The sequence below is a fragment of the Hydra viridissima genome, unplaced genomic scaffold (genome assembly GCF_058129835.1).
Source record: "Hydra viridissima isolate aposymbiotic clone 2 unplaced genomic scaffold, HvirCarnegie_v1 scaffold_8, whole genome shotgun sequence".
Taxonomy (NCBI): Eukaryota; Metazoa; Cnidaria; class Hydrozoa; order Anthoathecata; family Hydridae; genus Hydra; species Hydra viridissima.
The window spans coordinates 15,857,346-15,881,965 of NW_028324307.1; the positions used below are offsets into that span (position 1 = coordinate 15,857,346).

Sequence of the window (24,620 nt, forward strand, 5' to 3'; positions counted from 1 at the left end):
AACAGAGTTTATTTGCACAACATTCACAAAATGTTTATTTTGCTCCGAAAATATTTAGTCTACTAAAAAAATATTTAGCTGAGTTGTTTTTTAAGTTGTGTAAATGTAGATTTTTCAGGAGAATTTATCAAATTAAATTACAAAATTCTCATTCTACTACTTTAAAAATGGTTAGAGATTTGAGCTTAGTAAAATTTCTGGATCTTCCAGAAAAGACACCTAAGATTAGTGCTGAGTAAACTCAAGGCAACAAATTGTTTTCTTGTATTATGTTCTCTTAAACTTATTGGCTCTTTTTGAGTTTATTTTTTCATTAATTATTGCAGCATATATATATATTAGATTCTGTCAAAAACAAAAATCATATTTGAACATACCATGGTCTCTTTTATTTGGAATTTGTGTGTTAGTATGACCCCTGAAAAATTTCAGGCTAAGGTATAATGCTAAGCCTTACACTTTAGGTTTGAAAGCCACTTTTTTATAAAATAAGTTTTTGTGGTGATCAGGGACCAGAAAGAAAAATCTGAAAACTTTTGCAAAAATCTGTGGCATCGTCCTACCTAGTTTGTATGAATATGGTATCACTGGCCTGAAGCTTTATAAAGCTGAAAAGCAACAGTTTGTTGAACATCTTCCAGTAAGTCATCACTAATGAGACATAGAACACCAAATTTTTCAGCTATATACCAGAAATGATTTTGTATTGAGGTATACTTTAGCAGAATTAGGGGTTCTATTTTAGTACTGAATCATATCATCAATGGTTTGTAGGTTCTGAGAAGAAGCAGCCCCTGCCAAAGGGGACTTAAACAAACCTGGTTGTATAGAATAGTGAAATGAACTCACCTATTTGTTTAACAACAACTGACTCCATAGCAGACACCAAGTCAGGTGCAAGGATTGGAATTTGTAGAAGTAGAAGTTCAAAGTGTTAAATAATAATTACCTTTGGCCATAAACTGGGTATAATGACAAGCCATAGGCATATAAAACTTAAAGTTGTTTACTGATCCCCCAGCAAAACAATGCTTAAGTTGAACAAGGTATTTATAATTTCCTAGAAGAAAGAAATAGTCATCAACGCTAGTTTGGAGAAATGACTGAACTTTAGAAGCCCTTCTTTAAAGATTTAGTTTTATAATAATATATAACTAAACAATCATGGCATCATTTACCTTGATTGACAAAGAAGTCCCTGATTCTTCTTTATATCTTTTAAGATCTGTGTAATTTATGCCCTTCCTCAATATTTCATTTCAACACTGTCTCAGTTTCTCAAACAGTGGCTCAGTCAGACCAGATGTTTTTGTCTCTTTAGTAATAGAATTGCAAAAATGTTGAAAAAGATTTAAAATAAACTTGACAAGTCTTTAATTTTAATATTTTTTAATAATAATTTGCCTCTTGCATAAGATAACAATAAAAATAAATTTTATTTGATACCTTAATGTTAAACTCATACATTTGATGCCTGCATGCTAACCATCCCATAGCATGTTTAATTTAAAATACCATTATATAGCACCATATCAAAATCTACCAACTTCCCCTGTACTTTTCTAGTGGTGTCCAAACACCATTTAACCATCAAGTGTTTTTGGCAGTTGAATCAAACAACAGAAGTTCAACCAATCAAATAGTTCCCATTCTTCAAGAATTTCTTGCTTTGCTTTTGATTATGTGCTTGGTTTACAATAGCCAACAGGAGCAATTCCAATAAGTTGAGCATCAGGAATGTCTGGGCAATGATAAAAACCACTCAATTTTTTTTTTTGCCTTGACCTAAAACTAAGTCATCATATTTGAATCAAAAATGTCGAGTAAGACATTTATTTTCAGCAAGACTATCAAACTTTTTTTTTTTTTGAGCTTTTTCATTAACTAAACAAAGTGTTTTTTTTTTTTTTTGACAAACTCATATATATATAATGGTTCGTCAAAAAATATATATGCTATATATATATATATATATATATATATATATATATATATATATATATATATATATATATATATATATATATATATATATATATATATATATATATATGATATATAGATATATATATAGATATATATATAGATATATATATAGATATATATAGAATATTTATATATTTAATATTTTTGATCTGAAAATGGTTAATCAAAGAAGAAATAGTGATTCTGATTCAAATGAAGATACATCTTTTTTAAAGGAGGCAAGTTTAATCTGATTTTGCATTAAAATTTGATTTTAATGGTTTCAGCTGTCTTACTAAAACAAATGCATATTTACTTTAGAATGAAATGATTGTCATTGGGGAAAAAACAAAAAAACAAAATTACAAGTATATGCGCTGTTCATCATATTTTATAATTACAGTTTTAACTATCCTTTGTGCTGCATTGACTGTTGGTTTATTATTGATGATTTTGGTCCCTAAGAAATGCCATGTTGTATCAAGCAGTTCTAAAAGGAGTACTGTTGATTCAATTACATTTTTTTTGCTCAGTGATATCCATTTAGATATATACTACAATAGATCTCTAACAACACACACTTTATGCAGAAATTTAAAAACAAAAAATAATTCAATCCACCCAACAGTTTCGCCATATGAAGAATTGTATGGCAGGTCTGGTTGTGATGCATCAAGTGAGTTACTAAAAGCTACAGCTGATGAAATACAAAAGTTGAATGAAAAACTTGATAAATCTGTTGATTTTGTTATGATAACTGGTAAGTATTAGGGATATTAATAGATTTATGGCTAAACCAAAATAGTCAAAAAATTATAAAAATGTTTTTCTTGTGATTTTTTTTTTTTTTGTTGTTGTTACTATGAAGATGGTAAATTAGATCTAAACATCACTTTCTTTAAAGCAAGTCCTCAACTTTTTACATTATAACACAATCATAGCTTTAATTTTTAAGAGCTTTTAAATGAGGTTTCATATCTTGAATCCTTAACTATTTTTCACTTATGAGGTTGATTGTCCTAGATGGCGACAGACAGAATTGACATGAAGCAAGGCTGATATGATTGTTTGGTTTAAAAATCTTAAACTGAAATAATAGTTTTTAAACTTTATCTTTCATATGAATATATTACAAATGCCTTGGAGTATACTAATTATCAGTAAAATTACAATTATTTATTCAAGTTTTGTTAAATTCTAGGTGATCAAGCAGCTCATCATTATGATGAATTTGAAGTGGATGTTCAAGAAAGCGTCTTGTTGTCAGCAAAAAAAATACTAGAGGTGCTGTCTAGTGCCTTACCCTATACACCAATATTTTTAGTGATGGGTAAGTTTTATGATTTGTGGCTTAAAAAGTTTAACTAACGATAGTTAAGTTTGTTGTTCAGTTGTAAGATAATTTCAACATTTTTTGTAGAAACTACAAATTTAGATTTCAGATGACAGCTTTTCTCATATTAAATTTAGATCTACACCAATGATGATCTTCCATTTATTGACCTCCTTTTTTTTGGACCTACTCTAAATTCATTCACCAAGATCATTATTTAACAATTAGTTAAAAAGTTGTTGAAGTTAAAATTGTTTGTTGAAGTGAAAGTTTGATGGAACAGGTGTAAATCAAAAAAAATAAATGAAGTAGATTAAAACACTATAGGTTTAGTTTATATTATTGCAATTGTAATCTATATTTTTGCAATATAGATTTAGTTTAAAAAGATATTGATTTAATTGTGATCCTTTTTTTATTAATGCTGCGTCTGGCATAATTTTAGTAAGAATACTTCAAAATACAATATTGTGAACATGTTTCTACACTAATGCATATTATAAAATACCTTAAACTACTTACGTAATAATTCATTCTGCCATTTGTATGTATACTATGCTGTAAAAAATTTATTGATTTTTTGTAATATACTCTTTATAATGTTTTTAACATTTTTAGTTCACCATTTATATTCATTGATTTAATTTTTTAGGAAATAACGACATGGTACATGATTATCAGCCCCCTGTTAATTGGAACGATTCCTTTTATGAAAGTTATGCCAAAATAATGATGAATTATATGTTTATAAATGATGATATAATTGATCATAATGCAAGAAAAGATTTCATAGATACATTTAATGTTGGTGGATTTTATAAAATTTATTTGAAAGGTATTTACTTCTCTAAATACCACAGGGCAAAGTTTGTTACTTTTACAACAAAATTCTTTTGAAAACTGAATTAGTTAAAAAATGTTTTGAGAACTATATGAACTTTATGTCAAGTTATTCTTTAACTATTAAGAATATTCCTGATAAATTAAAGTGGTATTTGTTTATTTATTTATTTTTTTTTTTTTTTTTTTTTTTTTTTAGTGCTTTGAATTAAATTTAAGATATTTTTAACCTGTAAATTTAGGAAGCTCTTTATTATTTCTCATTCTTAACACAAATTACTGGATCACTGATGCATATCAAAGAAATCCTGAAGTTGTTAATATTGGGAACATTCAAATGAATTGGTTGGTTAAGCAGTTGGAAAGGGCTGAAATACAAAATATGAAAGTTATAATTGCTGGCCACATTCCCCCTGGGTAATTCTTGTTTTATTTCTAACTATGTTAAAAGAAATGAGATTATTTTTGATAACTGTTTTTAAGAATGCTTTTTCAGTTTTTGTTCTTTTCTCAAATTACTTTTTAAAACTGTTCTTATGTTTAGGTGTTCATCATATAACCAATATTGCGACAATTGGTTAGGCAATTATACAGAAATCTATCTAAATCTTACTACAAGATTATATAAAGATGTTATTGCAGGTATTTATTGTACTAAATTTTTTTATGAGATATTTTAATGCAATTACATAGCTTATATGAGGATTCAAAATATCATTTTCTTATTAAATGTTGAGTAGACTTAATATAATCTTGGTGGTAGCTCTATTTTGGGTGAGTAATTTTGACTACTGTATAATGCTAAGAGAAATTATGATTACTGAGTTTTAAAAAACAACATTTTGAAAGTCATTTAAATAATTAGGGTAGTTATTTATATTCTTAAATTTTTGTTAGTTATTTATATTTGTAATGTTATGTTATTTATTTTTATAACTGAAATTATAGCTATATATTGCAGTAAAAGCAGAAATATTTACATGTAGGATGCATTTGCATCATGAGTGTGATATAATATTATTTATTGATACTTTTTTTATAGTTCAGTTTTATGGGCACACACATCAAGATAAAATAAAACTGTTATACTATAATCAAGACTTTCCAATAGTACAAGGAGAAATTATGAAGTCATATATGATTCTGACTCCAAGTATAACACCAATTTATGGAAATAATCCAGCATTTAGATTTGTAACTTTTAATATGGGGAAGAAAAATATTGCTGATTATGATCAATTTTATTTTGATTTGGTGCTCTCTAATGGTAAGTATTTTAAATTGATAAAAGTCGGTAGACTTTGATATGGTGCTATATAATGGTGAGTTTTTTAAAATAAACATGAAAGTTGTTATATGAATGAAAAAATTTTTAAATTTAGTTTTTTTATTAACTCTTTTTATTTAGTTCTTAAAAAACCTGTCTGGTACAAAGAGTATTCTTTCTGTAACACTTACAATACATCGTCCATTAATATTGAAGATGTAGAAATCCTTATTCATTCCCTTGCCTCTCAAGCCCCAACTTGGCTTGATTATTCCAAACATATGCTTGCATCGTATAGTAGTAAAAGTTCTTCGCAACGATTCGTCGAATATTGTTCTTCATTGTATTTGACTTCAAACGCCTTTGATAAGTGCATGAAAATTTATAAAAATAGTTTGGCTTAAAAAGTCAAAATAAATAATTTGAAAACTTTGTTTAAAAAAGTATATTTATTGTAAAGTTTTTGTAAAATTAATGGTTTTTACACCGCTGCATGTAGAGTCGTTTTAAAAATTATTAAGCATCTATAGTTTTTGAATATATTTAACTTAATATTATATATATGAGTGTGTTTTTTTTGCTTTTTCTCAGCTTATTTTTAAAGCTTAAACTTAATTTTTTTTTAAATAAATTTTTACCACCATGGTAACAGTTACCATTAACGTCAGTTAATGTTTGTAATGTTGTAGTGCGTATTATGAAAATTGATAGGTAAATATATATGTAAAAAATTAATCTTATTAAATTTAGACTTAATTTGCAAGATATATATATAATCGGTATAATAATATATTTTTAAACTTTCTTTTTTTTTTCATTCGCGTTAGTTTGTAAACATGATCGAAAGTGATGAGGAAGCCCCTGATCTTGTTGAAGTAAACAAACGCATTCCTGTCACGATTATAACTGGTTTCTTAGGAGCAGGAAAAACAACTCTTCTCAACCACATTCTAAATAATAACCACGATAAAAAGATCGCTGTAATTTTAAATGAATTTGGCGAAGGTTAAAAATATTTTTTTTACAAATAATTTTTCTTTAGTTCTTCTATAAAAGTTTTTGTTTATGACTTCAAAATACTCTTCAAAATACTCTAAGTTCTTGTTTTCGTTTTTTTCCTTTTTTTTTCTATGAAATTGTGAACACGAGGTAGCATCAGGGTTTTAAATAAAACTTACTTATAAGGGTCTGCGTTAGAGAAGTCCTTGTCTATTGGAGAAAAAGGAAACCTGTACGAAGAGTGGATGGAGCTGCGCAACGGATGTCTTTGTTGCTCAGTTAAAGATGTTGGAGTGAAAGCCATCGAAAATCTAATGAAAAAGCGTGGGAAGTTTGATTACATTTTACTAGAAACAACTGGACTGGCTGATCCAGGTAATATTTAAAATAACTAACTTTTCTTTACTTCTTAAAATTCTTAAAGTCAACCTTGATTAAGTTCCTTTTTTTGTTAGGTCCAGTAGCTGCTATGTTTTGGCTTGATGATGCCTTATGCAGTGATTTGTACTTAGATGGTGTAGTTACTTTGGTAGACGCTAAGTACAGTATAAAGCATTTTGAGAACGAAGATGTAGACAATCCGACTCATAACGATTATTTGCGTCAAATTGCCCTTGCGGATGTCATTCTTTTAAACAAAATTGACTTAGTTGAAGGCGATGGCTTAAAAAATTGTCAAGAAGCCATAGAAAGTATAAATAGTTCATGTCAAATTCTGCAAACGCTGCGTGGAGTTGTTGATTTAAATAATGTTCTAGATCTTCATTGTTACGATTCTGCTAATGTACACTTCAAGTTCGTCGATAATCCAAGAAATACTGGCATTGACAGAAATATATGTACAGTTACCATGGAGTTCGATGGTGTTTTGAGAGAACGTGATTTAGATACTTGCTTAGGAGAGTTACTCTGGTCATCCGAAAACTTTAATTCTACCGTGATTTTGCGATTAAAAGGGCTTGTTAACTTGTATGAAGATTCATCAAACACTTATCTGTTGCAGGCAGTCTACGATACGTATGACAAGTTTAAACTAATTTATCGCTACCCAAAAAATAGATTAATATTCATTGGCAAAAACTTAGATAAAGATAAGCTTGAAAAATTGTTTACGCGGAGCTTGTTAAATTTGACATGACTTATAATTTACAAATTTCGTTTACAAATTAACGACGCAATATATTTTTGTTAACGTGTAAATCGTGCATTATTTAACAATGTAATTATTACGTTATATATAAATATTCATTAAATATATCTTTATACATAAATTTGAATTGCATTAATCGAAAATTTTTTCTCATTGATAATTTTTATAAATCGAGCATATCGATTTTCTTCAGCAAAGGAAATGAGTTGATATGTCTCATTGTTCAATGTATCAACTAACTTGTAATTGTTGCTATCGACAGTGTTAGAAAGAACTTCGCAGTTGGAAATTGGATCAGAGCTTTTGCCTTGACTAATGGACATTTCCTTCAATCGGAACACATTAATTAAATCGATTTTCAGCCAGTAAGAATCAGAACTTTTGTGGAATTCAAAATCTTTGCCGTCTTTAGCATTAAGTAGGTTTAACAATGATGACGATGATGACGATGATGATGATGCTGCTATATCAGGAATACCACTAATTTCCAGACTCTCTGCAAGATAAAAATTTAAACTTACGTATTTACACGTTATTATACATTTACACCAGTGAAGATCTAGATCGGTATTTTTGACTCACTAGTTAATATGTAAATGTGGCTCATACTATTTATATATAATAAGTGATGTGGGCCTTTATACTAGGGTAATAAGTCCGTAGCGCTTTTATATTTTATTTTTAAAATATTTTTTTGCTGTTTGACAAAGTGCATAATATTCATTCTATACACTTTCTGCTACACAAAAATCGTGCTAATCGTCTTTTTGAGTAATTTAATTTTTTACTACTTTTTAGGTTAGAAATGGAATATCCAGAAGGTAAAAGGCAACACTTCCGACACCTGCTTTTCTTTGCTTTTCACCAAAGCCAAAAAGCTGCTGATGCAGCCTGGGAATCATAGACGACTCTACAGCACAAAAATGGTTTGCAAAGTTCAAAAATGGCGACTTTGACATCGACGACACGCTCCACAGCGAAATACCTTCTGAATTCGACGAAAGTGTCTTAATGAACTTTTGAAGGAGGTTGATCACCAAACAAGTTGTGAACTGGCCACAAAAATTAACTGCGATCAAAAAATGATTCATTCAATGGGATTTGCCAAAAAATTAAGAACCTGAGTGCCTCACGAACTTAATGAAAACAACAAAAAAATGGCCTACAAATTGTTTCTCAACATCTCGCCCGCCACTTGCAACACGCGTTCATAAACAGCGCTTTATGTAACCAAACTTAAAAACTGATTCAACAACTTCTTTAATACGAGACCGGTCGATTTTTGGCGGAACGTTATCCACAAATTGGTCGAAAGGTGGGAGAAGGCCGTAAATAGCAACGACGAATACATAATTGATTAATTTATTGCTACAGCTATTGATTTTTGTTTAAATAAAAGTCTTTGATAAATACGTTACGAACTTCTCTCTAACTTATCCCCAACCTAATAGTTACATAAGGGTTGAAAGAAAGTTCTTTCGCAATTTTATAAAATAGTTTAATTAATTACAATCCTCTGGAGTCACAAACAATCTATAATGTAATCGTCATTATCATCAACAAAAACTCTCCATTTATTAGCAAGAAATAAATCAGCCGGGTAGCTTCTACAAGGGATGGCCTTTGTAGAAGATACCTGGCTGCGCCTTGAAGAAATAACGAATGTCGGCTTCGAATAGGCAAACAACATCGATGCTCTTATAAGGCATGTCTTATTGCAGGGCACGGAAAAGTTGATAGCCGCTTGAAATAAATACTGGAGAAAATTGGGGGGTAGGGCAAGATCTCCCATCCTATTTTTGTAAGTTTAAGACAAGTCGATTTTGTCGTGTGTGGGCGCGCATTGTTGTGCAGAAAATAAATTTTTGGTGTTGTGGCCGCGTTTAAATAACTTTTTGTTTGAGTTTTTCCTGTTGTTGACAATAGCAGTCAGCCATTATAATGGTGCTGGAAGGAAAAAGATCAAAATCCATGATGCTATATACATCCCACCACACTGACATAATGACCTTCTTTTGGTGAGGATCTGCTTTAGACTCTAGTTCTGCTCCCACTTCAGCGTTAACCAAATTTAACAAGTACGTTTAGTAATACTGCCTTGGCCTAGGGCTTGGTATTTGTTATATTTGGCGTCAACGATGAATTACCAAGCTGGAACTCATATAAAATGGAATGTCGAGTATGGGATTTTTGATCTGATATTTAATGTCAAGTGAATTACCTGGAATGGCATATATAGTTTCGCGGAAGTTTGTAGAAAACAATCTATTGTTGATGTTTTAAAACAAAGTGCTATAACATTCTAGAAAATGATTGAACTTCCCCTGTTCTAATGAGGTATTGAATATTTTGAGTCCTCCGGCCGATGCCTTGCAGACTTACCCGAACCTCTCTAGGGAAGACTCAGAAGCACGTCGACCCTGAGTTTGCCTCCCCTTTGAGGAACGGACGGAAAAAAAAGAAAAGTATCAGTTTAATACAAGTACACCGGCCTAGCCAGCTCGCAATCAATCCAAGTGATACTACACTTGATCTTAGCCAATAGGCCGAGAAGCGATGTTCTAATGATATCAATTTGTAATGGCGGAAGTGAGAAAAAACTTTCTTTCCAACCCAATAAATAAGTAAGGTGGGTCATTATGCTTATGGTTTATTTTTTCAAATTATAAACCAACAGGTAACAAAAAATACTGACTCTGCGGACCGTATTGCAGTTATTCCTGTTTTAGCATATTTAAAATAAGAGAAAGTTTTAGCAGATGGATAGCTTAAATTAAAATAGCTTTTTCTTCTCTTTTTCGTTTCTATTATGAAGTTTGTAATAAACCTACCTAAGCACTTAAAATCATGTTCGAAATAGATTTGGTTGTCAGTAACCGGTTTGCAAATATCTCGACAATACTTTGAGTCTGCACAAGGTTCGCTTTCTTCACATTGAGGTCCAATCTAGTAAAAAAAAAAACATTTTTTATTTTTTACTCAAACGGACAACCCTTCTACATAAGGATACCATTTACATGAAAATGAGAGTGTTCTAAGACCCTTCTATGAGAATTTTAAGAATTTTAGTTTTTACTATGAGAAGTTTGAGCACTATGAAAAAGTGATTAAATCACGAGTAAAAAAATTTACATTTCTCGAGTTGTTGTTAATGGTCAATGAAGTCCAATTTTCTTGTTCAAAGCTTGTATTTTCATCACTTGATATTAATTGACATAGTTTTTCGTCTTCTTTGTAATTAGCAAGTTTACAAGCAGGGTTTGTCAGGCACAAAGTAGCACAGTCATCTCTTTCGAGTGATTTTAAAGTTTGGTTGATTGTCCCATCATAAAAAGTGTTATTATTAATATAGAATTCAGCAAAGTATACGCATGGTAGCCTTGTAATATTACCTCTAATCAGATATATTACACATACCACATAAGCGGCGAAACTAAGTAACAAAATGTGAACGTTATTACAGAAGATTGCGTAAAAATTACACTAATTTCAGCCTCAAGTAAGTAAAAAAAGAAAAAAATTAAGTACAAATTCAAAACTTTAGATTTTCTTTTAAACCCTTTTAATTTATTTTAAATAATTTCAGAATTTTCATTAAAGTTTAGGCAAGCAGCAGACAATGCTGCCTAAGCATCTTTATTATAGTATTGCTACTTGTTGCAAATATAACATGTAAATGATATTGTAGCAAACGTCATCGCATCAACCTTAAACAAAAAATAGTTAAAAATACAAAGAAGATGAAAGAAAAACGTTAAAAATTAACATACATTTGAAATTTCAGTGCATGCATTTGCAATCAGTAAAAATAATATAACTTTAATTTTAGAGAAAAAAAAAAGAAAGCTTTAAGTTTCTTAAAGTTTCGATGAAACTTAACAATCCAATTAACGGTATTCTTGATGTTGTCAAGGTAGCATATTCAACACGATAATGTTGAAGCGATTTGAATCGAATCAGATGATTACAAGAGATGATTTAAACCCGATGATTGCAAGATTGTTTTTAAGTTAAAAAACCATTCTTTCGTGTTTTCGTTATTAATTTAGGAAGATTACAGAAATGGGATTCGGCAAAATATTGTAAGTAATTTTGAAGTAAAAACAAAATAAATTCGAAAACTAAAAGATAAAACCGAAAATATCTACAAACAAAAATTACTAGTATTCGAACATACATTGTAAATATTCGAACATAAATTCTCAGTGGTAAAAAATATTGCTAAAAAAAAAAAATTCAACTTTACAAAGCTTTAAGCATATTCATATTTATTTTTTCAATTCATATTTATTAAACATATTTAGGTATTTTTCTAAATCGTTTTTCTGACGCAGAGAACTTAAAAACAACTAATTTACCTCCACAAATTTCAAGTAAAATATGAAAAACTTTTACTAAAAGATATCTAAAGAGTTAATTAAAATTTTTATTTGAGAAAAAATCGTACATCGTTGGTCAAAATGTTTGTGGGTTAGGGGAGACCAAGGCTAGTTGTAAGATTTTTTTCATCATTTACTGTAGAATGACTGTGTTATGTCCAAACAATTTTTTTAAACATAAACTAGACTACGGGCATAGTTAGCAAAAAAATTAAACAAATTGTAAGTTAACAAACTATCAGTTAAAGACAATTAAGCCTGCTTCATGTGCTAAGTTGTCATATATCCATAATTCATTGGGTAAACTATTAACACAAATTATTTTTCGTATTTCCTTAGAGAATACTCCTTTTGTTTATACAAACCAAAAATCAGTCTCTGATTTAGTCTTGCAAACAGTTTTTGGCTAAATATTTTTTTAAGCTTGAACATAAATTAAAAATACATATCGTTAGTACAAAAAAGATTATTTTCTACAATTAGCCTAAAAGAATTTTAATCTTGTCCATAGCAATTTTATAATAGCCGCCTGATGCTTGACAACTTGGCCCATCTAGATCGCGAAAGTATATATACCCCCGTCGTAGGACGTTCACATATCTAATTTTTACTAAGGTAAGTAATAAGCTATACATAGAAATTATGAAACTCTTGCATACTAAAAAGACTGCACTAATTCTTAGTCTTAAGTAAATCTCTCATACAACTTTTACTTCTTCATAAACACGAAAAGAAAACCTTAAAATAAATTTAAAATTAGTTCAAATATTGTTTTAGTCATTTTAATAGCGAATTGTTATACATTTTAGTAATATTAAAGAGGTGAATGCCCTCCAAGCCTTGTGACAGGCCCCGGTTTCCCCTAAATAAAATTATCAAACATTTTTTACAATAGAAAAAGAAATAACTCAATTTTAATGTCCTCTCTGGTATCAAAAGTTAATCGTTAGTGAGATGAGTTTGTAGCTCACTTTCATAAAAATAGTGTTAGAACAACTTTAAAAAATTTTTTAAGGTAAATTTAATTACAACTTGTGTGTAATCTTTCTACCTTGGATATCCCTTTGCTACTTAAACGGATTTGTCAGTACCTAAATGTTTTTTGAACTTGGATATCTGGTGTTGGCTTCAACAAAATTTTTCTTTTAAGATAAACAGTAATTGTCTTCCTGTTTAAATCTATTTGAGTAAAAAATCATTTGTTGTTCCTATAAAAAAAATATTGGTTGTTCCTATATTGACTTGTGACCTTGGAATCCTGCCAATTTTTATAAAATGTTTAGCGCTAAAAATATACAACATAACTTTAATTTAGTTTTTCTTTAAATTGATGTTTTTTCTTCTTAGTTTTATTATGCACATCAGTTTTAATTTGATTTATGTGGGAGCATTCGTGACCAGACTTCCATGCGTTTACTATGGTGAATTTTCGGTGACAGAAAATTGCTATATTAGCGGAACAATAAACCAAACTATGTCGTCAATAAAACGAGAAGAGTGTGCCACATTATGCAGTACAAATCCGTCGTGCAATTTCGCAAATTTTAATAAAGACGGCGGTATTTGCGAGCTAATTTCTTCAGAAAAAGGTATTCCGATTGAAAAAAGCAATTGGATATCATTGACTGTTAATTATGATTACAAAAACGTAAGTCAAAGCGTTTTAAGAGAAGAAAATAATATTTCGTTCACAGAATCATTTGTCTGGCATAACATTAAGAATTTTTGACGCAATAATGTATTTTTGACGCAATAATAATGACTTGAAAGTTAGTTGCTATTAAACAGTGAGTAACGTGAACATATTTTGGGGAAAAAAAAAGCTAAGAGATAATTTTTTTAAAAAAAAAACCCAATATCGTTCTTTTTAACGAAAGAAATTTTTTAAAAACAAATATAAAAATTACGAAAAAGCTGTGCTATCAAACATGACAACGAAAAAAGGTTTATTTGTTTTTTTAAAATATCAGGCTCTTCAGTGCTTCCCGGATTGATTCAGCTGATTTTCTTCCTCCTCCTGATTTTTCTTTGTAAGAATATTTCTATAGTTTGTGGACATGATTTATAAATTTTGGCAAGTCTAAACTTGTGCTCTATACGTTTTTAGCGGATTTTTTTTTTATTTTTAAAAATCAGTTGCAAACGTTGTATAACAATTGTAATACATACAGATAAGAAATATTAGGAAACAAATATTAAATGAAAAAATCTATATTATAAATGCATTTACCATAAAACGATAAGGACACCATTCATTAATTAAATTATTTGACAAAAGCAAATTCAGTTTCCGTTCTTACTTCTTCTGTATTCTTTTTATTCTCTCACTTTTTTCTTTTTTTTTTTCTTTTGCAATCTAAAATAAGACCAAATACCATTTTAGTTCTTTTATTTACGCATATGAATTTTTACTATTAGTAATATTAAATAATATTAAGGAGGTGAGTGACTTGAAAATAGTATTCACATAATTCCTTATATTCTCACTAACTTTGATGTGGACTAATCGAGTCCGTTTAGTCAATAACTTTCCATTTTAAATTTGAAAATGCACATACAAGCATATGCTTATATATGACGAATAGCATAAATCATATTTACTAATGTATAATCATAAAGAAAAATCAAGAGTGTGAAGCAGTTGATAGGTCAATCTCGAGACAATGTCTTTAAATAGAATAAAAGGGGATTAAATCAACATAAACTCATTTTTTATTTTTATATTTGCGTCATAAACATAACACAAATTGACAAAAACATAACACAAACTGACACAAACATAACACAAACTGACACAAACTTTGACAAAATCTTTGTGTTCTACATTTTTTCGATGTTTTTAACTGTAATTTTATCAATATATAAAAACTAAAATTTAGATTGGGCCTCAATGTCAACAGATTCAGCCATGTGCAGCTGACGAATTCTGCAGAGATATTTGTGATCCAGTAAATGGACCGATCTTTTACTTTCATAGATATATTTGTTTGAGTAAGTAAGTATATTTTAATCAGAAAATAGGCGAGTTATTAGTTCAAATATTACTTTCATAGATATATTTGTTTGAGTAAGTAAGTATATTTTAATCAGAAAATAGGCGAGTTATTAGTTCAAATATTACTTTCATAGATATATTTGTTTGAGTAAGTATATTTTAATCAGAAAATAGGCAAGTTATTAGTTCAAATATTAAGCGTACTAGTGTAAATGATTTGGGATATACTCAAACTAAAAAAACAAGCTAAAGAAAATGAAGAAAATTTAAAAAAAGATGGAGAAAATTTAATGCAATATTTTCATTAATGTTTCTTGTTCTTTATTTTGTAGAAAGCACAGTGGTATCAGAAGGGGCTAAAGTTTCATCATCGGACAATAAATCTTTTCCAGAAAACGTCATTTATAATGATAATCGAATGTTTTCGTTAAACGCAGATTCTACTGATTTTCAATGGCTCTTAATTGATCTTTTAAAAGTATTTCGATTAAGTAAATTGCAAATTATCAACAACAAAATTTCCGCAAATGCAACACAAAGCGTTGTTAATTGCAAAGTTCTATCGAGTTTAATAGATAACTACGATAGTTATAAATTTGTCGCCATTTTGGTTGATGACGTTGATCAGCTCATTTTCTTCATCGAAGAAAATCGTTACGCAAGATTTGTTAAGATATTGAAAAAAGAAAAATTTTCTTTTGACGCGGTGTTTGTTTACACTTGAAATTACATATATGTAAGGAAACTTTAACTACAACGTTCTTTCTCTAAACTTTGAATTCAACGAAGGGTAAAATTTGAGATCAAAAAATACTCCCCTTCCCCAATACCCACCCTTTCATGTAGTTCCTTCCCTCTCCTGACTGAATTCAAGATTGCTTTTAAATAATGAAGACATTAAAATTAAATTATAATTCATTTTTCCAGATTAATTTTTTGAACATTAGTTTAAAATTGATTAATATTGCTAATTCATGTACTATTTATACTAATATTATCTGTACTTTTTATTAAGTTTTTACTTATCAATATAAAATGTTGTTGAGTGTTTATTATTATTTACTATGACATCTTCACAAAATAAAATTATGCTAGGAAGAAATTGTGTATTTCGAGGATGTGGAGTAACCTTCTCTTCAAAGTATCAAGGAATTGGAGTGTTTCAAATCCCAATTAGAAATGACTCACTCATTTTAGGTGGAGGAAAGAAATTGTTAACGTACCAAGAAAAGTTTTCGTGTAACATTTTTAAATATTAAGATAAAAAAAGTGATAAATATCTTAAAAAGCAAATTTCTCTCAGACAGAATAAAAAGATTTTGAAAACTTGTATACTCTATTACGTGTATGAATAAAACCCATAAAGGGTTTTCTTGGGAGAAGTAGAAAACATTTAGCTTAACTTTTACTGAGCGTTTTTAAGGTGAAAAATACTTTTATCTTAATTCTGGTTAGTTAAAAATTCACAATATCATTTTTAAGACAAAATGCTGATTGGAGCATTTTCAAAATTTAAATTGTGAGTATTACGTCACAATATTTAAACCATTAATGATAATATTTAAGCATTTCATGATAATACGAGCAATGATATATATATTAACTAGATGTCTTACTTCACAAAAATTCCGTAAGAAAAAGTGAAGCAGGTTTTTTCGACGTTTGGTTTTTTCGGTTTTTAACCAATACCATGTGATATTTTGGTTCCAACCCTTCAAGACATAAAGCAGAATTGCTGCTCGTTTAAAACCGATTTAATTCAATTAAAGCAAATTTTAACAAACAATTTTACGTATGAATATCAACATGTTACCCCAAAAACCTGGCTGCTTTAAACCCGCAAAGAAATTGTTTTAATAAAGTTCAAAAAGTTTGATTTATCTTAAAAGATTGATATAGAAATTTATGCTTTATTCATTGTTACTATTTTAAAAACGAAAAACCAAAACCCGATGCTTACTCAAGTCTCAACTACAAAGAATAGCAAGTATCGTTAAACAAAAAAATTTTCACTGCAGCGATCAATGAAAGAGACCGTCTTAACGTAATTGTCGCAAGAAAGAGCAACCAAGCTGATTAGGGAGAAAAATTCATTTAAACCCAGCTTGGATCCATGTGATTATGGACTAGTTAGAAGCATTTTTAATATAGTTAAGAGTCATTGATTAATGAATGTTATTTGTTGAAAGAGTCTTCATTCGACATGGCAGGAAGTATAGCGCGCAAATAGAATTAAATTAGTGCCACTATTACGCAGAATGTTAAGGCATCCCCACATCCTAACACACCCAATCCTCTTAATCATCGAACCTCTAACACTCTATTCCATGACAAAAAAATATATGAAAAAGGAATAAGAAATACCGTAAAATGGCCCGCCGGAATATTTTTTAAAAAAATTTGAACTTGTTTATTTACTCTTTTTTTCAGTGTCAAAGAGAAAAAAGTAGGCGCGGTTACATAGGCGCTATTGGGAAATAAAAGATGCAAGGGGAATTAGAAAACGAAAAAAACAGGAGAGAGAGTGCTTCTAACTAGCCCGTGATTTGTCAAACTGCAATTCACCAGTTTTACCGTAGCCTGCAAAAGTAGCGTTTAGCCCAAGTTCTAGCACATTAAATTTCGTAACTTTCGTTCAGATTCAAAAAAAAAAAAAAAAAAAAAAAAAAAAAAAAAAAAAAAAAAAAAAAAAAAATCTAAATCAAAAAGACGCGGCAGCCTATTCTTACAAAAAAGAAATAGTGGCAGTTATAATTTCACTTAAACAGTTTTTCACTTGGTGCTGACTTTGCTTGATTTTAAAAAGTAAATCTGACGAGTAAAAAATCATGACAAGCCTTGCTAACTAGGATCATAAAACATCAGTAATACAAAGCAATAGAGAAATTAAACTGTTTCAGAGTTATAATTCTAGACAATAAGTTGTTATTGATGTAAAACCTAGTACATATACACATTTTTAGACAGTAAAATTGCTTTTAAAAAAATTCAGCCAGATCCTAATTGTTAGTTTTTATTCTGAAGCAGAGAATTGATATCCGAGATATTTTGCTTGGACAATATCAAAACCAGACAGCACACCAGCACCTGCAACACCACGAAGAATATTTGCACCAGCGCCTTTCATCAAGGACATGAATCCTTCTTTTTTCATGATTTGTACAGTACAATCAATGGATCCCTTATATTTAACTGCTTGTCCTGAGGTCATCATCATACGTCTTCTAATTGTGTCAATAGGGTAGGAGATCAGTCCAGATGTAACAGTTACACCTAAAATATTCATTTAGTTTAGATACTAATATCTCTAAAAACAAAACAAAAAAACAAAAAAACAAAAAAAAAACAAAAAAAGGAAAATAATTAAATTTAGATTACTGACCATAGCCTAAACCAAAGGATAAAATAAAGGAGTTGTTGTCACCCATCAACAAAGGTTTTAATGTATCATAGAATCCAAAATAGCATCCTCTGTATACAATGATACCAACGCATGAAATAACAAATCCTCTGTATAACCCAACAATTCCATCAGACTTTAGAGTCTTGACATATACATCGACAAGTCCTTTATATTCTCTTTCACCACCTATAAATACATAAATATATATAAATATTAATATATATATATAAATACATAAAAATTGAGAATCTTACTTTGGGTTAGACTAACAATTACAAGATTATGTAAATACTAATACAGGCAATAGTGATAGAAATATATGGTTACCTTTTTTTGCTGATTTTGTATCATTAGCTAATTTGGTTCGAGCAAAGTCAAGTGAATAAACAAAACACAGAGAGAGAGCACCAGCAACTCCACCCGATGCAATATTTTTTGCAAAATTTATACCATAACCGTCAGCTTTATTTTGCTTAAACAATGCCTTAATTTTATCCTTGAATGCAAAATTTAAAGCCTGTGTAGGGAAGTATCGAATACAATTTGCCACATTTCCTCTCCAGAATGGAAATAAACCTAACCAAATCAAGAATAACTTATCAGTAAAATAACTAGAAAGCAGCAGTAACTATAAAAAGCAATTGAAATGTGATTAAATATTGGAATGGAGGACAAGAAAAAAATAAATAGAATTAAATAAAAACCTTCTGATTTAAATGTTCTAACAGTACAGTCAACAACTCCCTTGTAAGGCTCAGATAGTTTTCCTTGTTTAATCATCTCATCTTGATTTTGAACCAAAAGTTTGATTCTCTCAATTGGGGCAGCACCTGTTTTGGAAACAACTGCAGCTGCTCCACTTAGGACAAAGTTTTCAACAAATGTCAGTTTCTTTGCTTCAGGCATCTGCAAACCAAATTGAACAATTAGTAAATTAATTTTCAAAAACACGTTTTTAAAGTGACTTTAGACATTTTAATTAACGAAAACTATAAGTAAGTTTAAACTAAATGTTTTATCTCAAACAACTTAGAAAACTTAAACGACACACAAACAATAAGTGGGACAGACTGTCTGTAGCTATTACTAGCACTGCACAATGACGGTTTTGATGGGTTTCACTAATCAAGGTTTGTGATCTCGTTTATACATATTTAGTATTAAAACAAATTTCTTCTCATTTAACTTGGCTTAAAATGATAATTTTATATGTAAAATAACATTATTAAACTTACTATTTAAGAGTGACAAGTCCGATAGCTAATGAAAAGAGTAAGTAAAGATCGTCGCAAACAACGACCGAAATTGCCCAGAGCTTCTCTGTAAAGGGGCTGGAGAAATTGCTGATCATCTTAAGAACAATTGTCACGTGAATATTCGCCCCAATCTTCTCTAAACAAGTTTCAAAACACATCTAACTCTCTGTATCAGAGACTTTTCATTTTAGATTGATCCAAACATCAATGTTAAAAAGAAACACTGTGGTGGTAAAAACAGTTTAGAATGTTGTATTCAATCGCATCTGCATAAACTTTATTTAGAGACTTAAGTCATGGGCTGTAAGCATGATGCATTCAAACCATCACTGAAACTTGTTTAACAAGATTGAGTTATAATTTGAAGTATAAAACTACGCGATATATATATATATATATATATATATATATATATATTCATGCTTTTTTTCTTGAAAACTCATTAATAATGTCATTAAAATCGATGTTGAGAAGAACATCAGATTATTGACATTTTAAGGTCAGATCTTTCTTTTAACTTGCTAGAGCGGAACACATTTTCGAAAAGCTTCAGTTTTTAAAATGACCGCTTGCCTGTGCAATTTAAGTACATCGTTAAAAAAAAAAAACCTAAAGGATATTCCAAAGAAAAATCTATATTTGGAAAAGTTGAAGAGGACTCTATTTAATGTCGAATAAAATCTAGCAAATGAATCTTCATTCAAAAATTTACTCAATAAAAAAAATATTTTCGAGTCTTTTTGTAAATTTGTGCTAATGTGAACAAAGATTTTTTATTTCAACAATCGCTATTGTTTGAATATTCACTAGAAATCGAAAATTGTCATTAATCTTCTCATATTATTAAAGAAGATCAATGATATCTTGGAGGCCCTAGTTTGCAACCTGCGTTGTCTATTTATTAAGGTGATATTGTAATTTTGCTCAATTCACTGATCTGGAAATGTTATTTACTAGTGGTGACATTCTTGTTTTGGTCCCATTACAAGTTTTTTTATTTTATACTTATCTAATAACTTTTAATCTTTAATTTCTTATTATCTCTCCTTTACATGCGGATGTTAATTAAAAGTTTATACAACAATTTGAGCTTCTTTTTTTTACATTTAATTTAAAAATCTAACTTTTCCAAAAAAGTTAAAGGCACTGCCCATTAGGACATCCCATACTTTTCAAAAATCATTAACCGTTTACCATAAACACTAGGGGCCAAGTATTTTTTTTGCTTGAAGGTATGTAAATGTTGGATCTGTTAAAAAAAAAAAAAAAAAAAATTGATATTATAAAGTCTACATTTGCGAAAATGGACTTGATTGTTTCATTTTCTAGACAAAAAGTAAGCTTTTGGCGAAAGTAAAGTTGTTGCGACCGCAATAAAAAACCCATAACACTTCTTGATAAAATTAAACTTTTTAATAAACGCAAAACAAAGTTTTAGAGAGAGTACTTAAAATTATTTTAATATAATGTCTTGACTTCATATTTATGTATTTTTCCTATTTCAATTTTTTTATAAATATTTTTTTAACCCACAAATATATTGGCAAAGTAAAAGATATTTGACAATGAGTATAAAACAGAATGAAAACACTAATGGTTTAAAAACAATAAAAAAGGCAATCATGTTGGCGCTACTGCAGTTTTTTTTTATGATTGATTATGATAAAGAATTTTATGCTAATTCAGAAAAATATAAAAACATAGACCTGAAAATTAACGGAAAGTGCTCTAATTCGAAGTCAAAGTTGTAAAAATCCCACTAAAAACCCTAATATTCGCCATTTTTTTCAAAACGCTTTCATTTTTAACGAAAATTAATTACCGCTACATTGCGCAACAAACAGACCTGGTTTCCATCAGCCTTTGAATTATTTTAAAGTATTACAACGAAAGTGTTATAACAAAATGAAATTAATGGAAGATTTCAAATAAAGGTTGAACCAGAATGTAGAAAAATTGACGAATAATTATTATTGTATTGTACTCTGGTTTTTTTTAATTAAAAAAAACAGTATGAAGATTACATTTTCTAAATTTTACATGTGATAAAACAACCATGAACTAAGTTTCAAAAGTTCTTCTTTTAGGAAAAAAAACTGTTGAGTTCTTTTTTAAAATTTATTACAAAAGTACATTACTTGCTATATAGTTTATTCTTTATAGAAAAAAACGGCTATTTTTATTGCCACAAAAAATTGCGCAAGACAAACATACTTTAACGACTTTTTAAACGTAAAAACCATGCTATTAATGTATTGCTTTTGTCAGCAAAAAGATCATTAACTTATTATTTTCAAAATGGCGAATATTAGGGTTTTTAGTGGGATTTTTTACAACTTTGACTTCAAATTAAAGCACTTTCCGTTAATTTTCAGGTCTATGTTTTTATATTTTTCTGAATCAGCATAAAATTCTCTATCATAATCAATCATAAAATAGATTGGGGGGGGGGGGGGGGGAAGAAACTGCAGTAGCGCCAGCATGTTTGGTTTAATTGGTAATATTCAATTTTTTAAAATAAATGTATTTTAATGTTATCTTAACATTATAGTTAATGTTTTCTTCTAAAATTTATTAATAATATTATTAGTAATATTGATTAATAATATAATGATACCACTTTCACATTGATTTTGAGACCTATGTTTTTATACGATTCTTAATCAGCATAAAATTCTCTATCAGAATCAATCATAAAAAAGGGGGGTGCGAAAGTCGAGTAACGCCTGATAGTATTTTATTTCCAAAGAAAAGGAAGTGACTTTTGAATAAATACTTTTAAAAAAAAGTATTTCACTAGTCTGCTTTGCAAGGTGTTGAAGATACATTTAAGTTCATTGTGATAATAGATATGTTTTCAAGATTGAAAGGAAATGTACTGTTAATAAAGCTCTAAAAACTAGAAAACCCTAGCTCCCAGAGCAAAAAATTCCTAATTTAAACTTGAATGCAACCACATTGACTGACCTTATAACATGGAAAGAACTCTACAAACTTATCTTAACCTGTCAAATGAACAATAGTGATGTAGAGAAATTCCTGATTGTCCTATGGTATCTCATATTTCCCTGTAAACGCACAAGGAGTTGAGAAGGCAGTTAAGGAGTAAAATTAATATAAGTTATGCTTAATAATATATTTTAATTGATAAAAAATTAAGAAATATTTACTGTCATGAAAGTAGTTTTTAAACAATTAGCTTCTTTTTTAGGTAACTGCTGCTTCTGAAACAGTCTTTGGTTTCTAGAGAAAAGATCGATTGATTTCTACAGAAAATAGATTGATAATTGCTCTTTTTAATAGCATGAAGGACATCTCTTCATTTTAGCATTCATTTTAGTCATTTTTAGTGCCTATAACAGAATATATTATAGAGATATTTTAATATTAGAGAATATATTATTAGAGAGAAAATAGTTTAATTTTTGTTTGTTAAATTTTATAATCTTAATATCGTATTATAGAATAAGCATTTATGAAACCTGGCACCTATACATGCGATACCTAAAGACAAAAAAATTCTTGGAGGCGACTTTGTTAATCAAAGTTGAAAAGTACGGGATCCCCTACTGCCCATGCCCCCTGCCCTAGTCAACTACCACAAAGAATTATTAGTTCATAACACAATATAAATAATTGTTAATTATGCACTGGATTTTACACATTATATAAAACCACTTGGATGATGGTTCATCTAGTACAAAAATATTTCAATCACTATAATCGATATTAATGAAAGGGGGTTCATATGCAATTTGAGGTCAAGTTTATTCAAACTTTACTCAATTTGTTTAGCTAAGTAGCTGGAGCAGCTTTTTAAGGTTGTTTAAACTATTATTGAGTTTTGATGATTTAAGTGTGTTTATTGGTATGAATCCAAGGACTTCAGTTTTGATCTTTCTCTATGATCTTGGAGCTCATTCTTCTTATGTCCAATACTGCTTCCTCTGCTGGCTCATCAGCATTCCTAAGCTCATCAAAAATAAAAAAATTGCTCATTTTTTCAATATACTTGAGTCGACCCTTTGTGAAATTGAGCCTTTATTCTTTCTTTTTACCATTTCTATCAGGACACAGTTATCTATTACTTTCGGAACGTTTTCTTTTACGCAGAAAAAATGTTGTAGAGAAAGTTGTTGGTGTTCCCACATAAGCTGAGCTTCCACTCATCTGTTTTAGCTACGGGAAAGGGATGGGAAAATTAATCACTTGAGCATGCGCAATTTGTAATTTAATTTTGAAAACTAATTATTGCGCATGCTCACATGATTAACTTTCCCTTTCCCTTTCCCTTTCCCTTTCCCTTTCCCTTTCCCGTAGCTAAAACGGATGAGTAGAAACTCACCTTAATACCATCAACGAATCCGAAAAATAAGTTACTCAAAGCGTATATCCTTTTATCAGACATCTATCAAAAATGTATATAATTTAACATTTGCGCTAGCAAAACGTTATAAGAGCTTTGATGCTTAATACTGAGGGTTAATATAAAGCAAAAAGTTTAAGTTTCTATTCTGATTGTTAATAGTGAATTAGTTTTTATTTCATGACAAATATTCCGTCGCCGAAGTTAAATATAAACTGTATAAGTTCACTCGAATGATATATATTTGCAAATCTGTTGAAATAATATATGTTCCTGATCTAATAAAAGTTTTTTAAACTATTTTAAGTTCTTATTTTATAGAGTTTATAATCTTTATTTATTAATGAAATCTATGGATTTTCTTTATCCAAATAGTGGATCTTAAGTCAACCTATTAATTTAAACATAAGGGTAACCATTCCTTAAGGTTCAAATTAATTTTGATGGGCGATTAATTCTCCGATTCATGAAATATTTGATTGTTTGCGTCCATTTTGTCTCAAATATATCCAGGATTCGATTTTTTGAATTTGGCCTAATTCTGCTGGCAAAAAGCTATATGGTTTGCTTTTTGAGCTATCGTAGACTGATGGAGGACGAATATATTCAGATGCGAATGCCCCGTCTTATTATGCTAAAGTCAATTCGTCGTAGATTTTTTTGACTG

At 29.4% G+C, this 24,620-nt stretch overlaps 5 protein-coding genes and 1 pseudogene across 6 annotated transcripts; 3 read left to right on the plus strand and 3 right to left on the minus strand.

Annotated features, from left to right (window-relative positions):
- Nucleotides 1–2,056: 2,056 nt before the first annotated feature.
- On the plus strand, nt 2,057–5,964 carry LOC145195346 (sphingomyelinase phosphodiesterase C-like). Its single transcript, XM_090095703.1, has 8 exons — nt 2,057–2,204; nt 2,287–2,725; nt 3,167–3,295; nt 3,951–4,133; nt 4,381–4,555; nt 4,683–4,780; nt 5,181–5,405; nt 5,547–5,964. The coding sequence occupies exons 1-8, from the start codon at nt 2,142–2,144 to the stop codon at nt 5,807–5,809; spliced, it is 1,575 nt and encodes a 524-aa protein (XP_089951829.1). The 5' UTR covers nt 2,057–2,141; the 3' UTR covers nt 5,810–5,964.
- Nucleotides 5,965–6,111: 147 nt separating this feature from the next.
- LOC145194967 (zinc-regulated GTPase metalloprotein activator 1A-like) lies at nt 6,112–7,667 on the plus strand. The gene is made up of 3 exons (XM_080072722.2): nt 6,112–6,410; nt 6,591–6,779; nt 6,860–7,667. Exons 1-3 carry the CDS (start codon nt 6,242–6,244, stop codon nt 7,540–7,542), a joined length of 1,041 nt encoding a protein of 346 aa, XP_079928848.2. The 5' UTR covers nt 6,112–6,241; the 3' UTR covers nt 7,543–7,667.
- Nucleotides 7,533–11,407, minus strand: LOC145194735 (uncharacterized). Its single transcript, XM_090095719.1, has 4 exons — nt 11,325–11,407; nt 10,687–10,987; nt 10,386–10,500; nt 7,533–8,050 (listed from the first exon to the last, which is right to left on the minus strand). The coding sequence occupies exons 1-4, from the start codon at nt 11,345–11,347 to the stop codon at nt 7,665–7,667; spliced, it is 825 nt and encodes a 274-aa protein (XP_089951845.1). The 5' UTR covers nt 11,348–11,407; the 3' UTR covers nt 7,533–7,664.
- LOC149885336 (U2 spliceosomal RNA) lies at nt 9,942–10,112 on the minus strand (annotated as a pseudogene).
- Nucleotides 11,408–11,510: 103 nt separating the features above from the next.
- Nucleotides 11,511–15,811, plus strand: LOC145195148 (uncharacterized). 2 transcript variants are annotated; one of them, XM_090095720.1, is made up of 4 exons: nt 11,511–11,636; nt 13,281–13,581; nt 14,813–14,924; nt 15,261–15,811. In XM_090095720.1, exons 1-4 carry the CDS (start codon nt 11,617–11,619, stop codon nt 15,650–15,652), a joined length of 825 nt encoding a protein of 274 aa, XP_089951846.1. In that variant the 5' UTR covers nt 11,511–11,616; the 3' UTR covers nt 15,653–15,811. The 2 variants fall into 2 exon arrangements, with proteins under 2 accessions (XP_089951846.1, XP_089951847.1); XM_090095721.1 differs by having other exon boundaries at nt 14,813–14,928; nt 15,261–15,418.
- A 1,953-nt stretch (nt 15,812–17,764) lies between these two features.
- LOC145194625 (uncharacterized) lies at nt 17,765–19,706 on the minus strand. Its single transcript, XM_080072291.2, has 5 exons — nt 19,567–19,706; nt 19,036–19,237; nt 18,659–18,907; nt 18,311–18,517; nt 17,765–18,201 (listed from the first exon to the last, which is right to left on the minus strand). The coding sequence occupies exons 2-5, from the start codon at nt 19,235–19,237 to the stop codon at nt 17,942–17,944; spliced, it is 918 nt and encodes a 305-aa protein (XP_079928417.2). The 5' UTR covers nt 19,567–19,706; the 3' UTR covers nt 17,765–17,941.
- Nucleotides 19,707–24,620: the final 4,914 nt, after the last annotated feature.

Excerpts from the sequence above, each read along its gene's own strand:
- LOC145195346 (XM_090095703.1), top strand. The coding sequence starts at position 2,142 with ATGGTTAATCAAAGAAGAAATAGTGATTCTGATTCAAATGAAGATACA. Across the intron at positions 2,205-2,286 it reads ATACATCTTTTTTAAAGGAG|AATGAAATGATTGTCATTGG; the intron begins GCAAGTTTAATC and ends TATTTACTTTAG. Across the intron at positions 4,781-5,180 it reads ATATAAAGATGTTATTGCAG|TTCAGTTTTATGGGCACACA; the intron begins GTATTTATTGTA and ends CTTTTTTTATAG.
- LOC145194967 (XM_080072722.2), top strand. The coding sequence starts at position 6,242 with ATGATCGAAAGTGATGAGGAAGCCCCTGATCTTGTTGAAGTAAACAAA. Across the intron at positions 6,411-6,590 it reads TTTAAATGAATTTGGCGAAG|GGTCTGCGTTAGAGAAGTCC; the intron begins GTTAAAAATATT and ends CTTACTTATAAG. Across the intron at positions 6,780-6,859 it reads AACTGGACTGGCTGATCCAG|GTCCAGTAGCTGCTATGTTT; the intron begins GTAATATTTAAA and ends TTTTTTTGTTAG.
- LOC145194735 (XM_090095719.1), bottom strand. The coding sequence starts at position 11,347 with ATGCATGCACTGAAATTTCAAAT. Across the intron at positions 10,501-10,686 it reads TTAACAACAACTCGAGAAAT|ATTGGACCTCAATGTGAAGA; the intron begins GTAAATTTTTTT and ends TTTTTTTACTAG. Across the intron at positions 8,051-10,385 it reads ACATGATTTTAAGTGCTTAG|AGAGTCTGGAAATTAGTGGT; the intron begins GTAGGTTTATTA and ends TTTATCTTGCAG.
- LOC145195148 (XM_090095720.1), top strand. The coding sequence starts at position 11,617 with ATGGGATTCGGCAAAATATT. Across the intron at positions 11,637-13,280 it reads ATGGGATTCGGCAAAATATT|TTTTATTATGCACATCAGTT; the intron begins GTAAGTAATTTT and ends TTTTCTTCTTAG. Across the intron at positions 14,925-15,260 it reads TCATAGATATATTTGTTTGA|AAAGCACAGTGGTATCAGAA; the intron begins GTAAGTAAGTAT and ends TTTATTTTGTAG.
- LOC145194625 (XM_080072291.2), bottom strand. The coding sequence starts at position 19,237 with ATGCCTGAAGCAAAGAAACTGACATTTGTTGAAAACTTTGTCCTAAGT. Across the intron at positions 18,908-19,035 it reads TAGAACATTTAAATCAGAAG|GTTTATTTCCATTCTGGAGA; the intron begins GTTTTTATTTAA and ends TGATTTGGTTAG. Across the intron at positions 18,202-18,310 it reads ATCCTTTGGTTTAGGCTATG|GTGTAACTGTTACATCTGGA; the intron begins GTCAGTAATCTA and ends TGAATATTTTAG.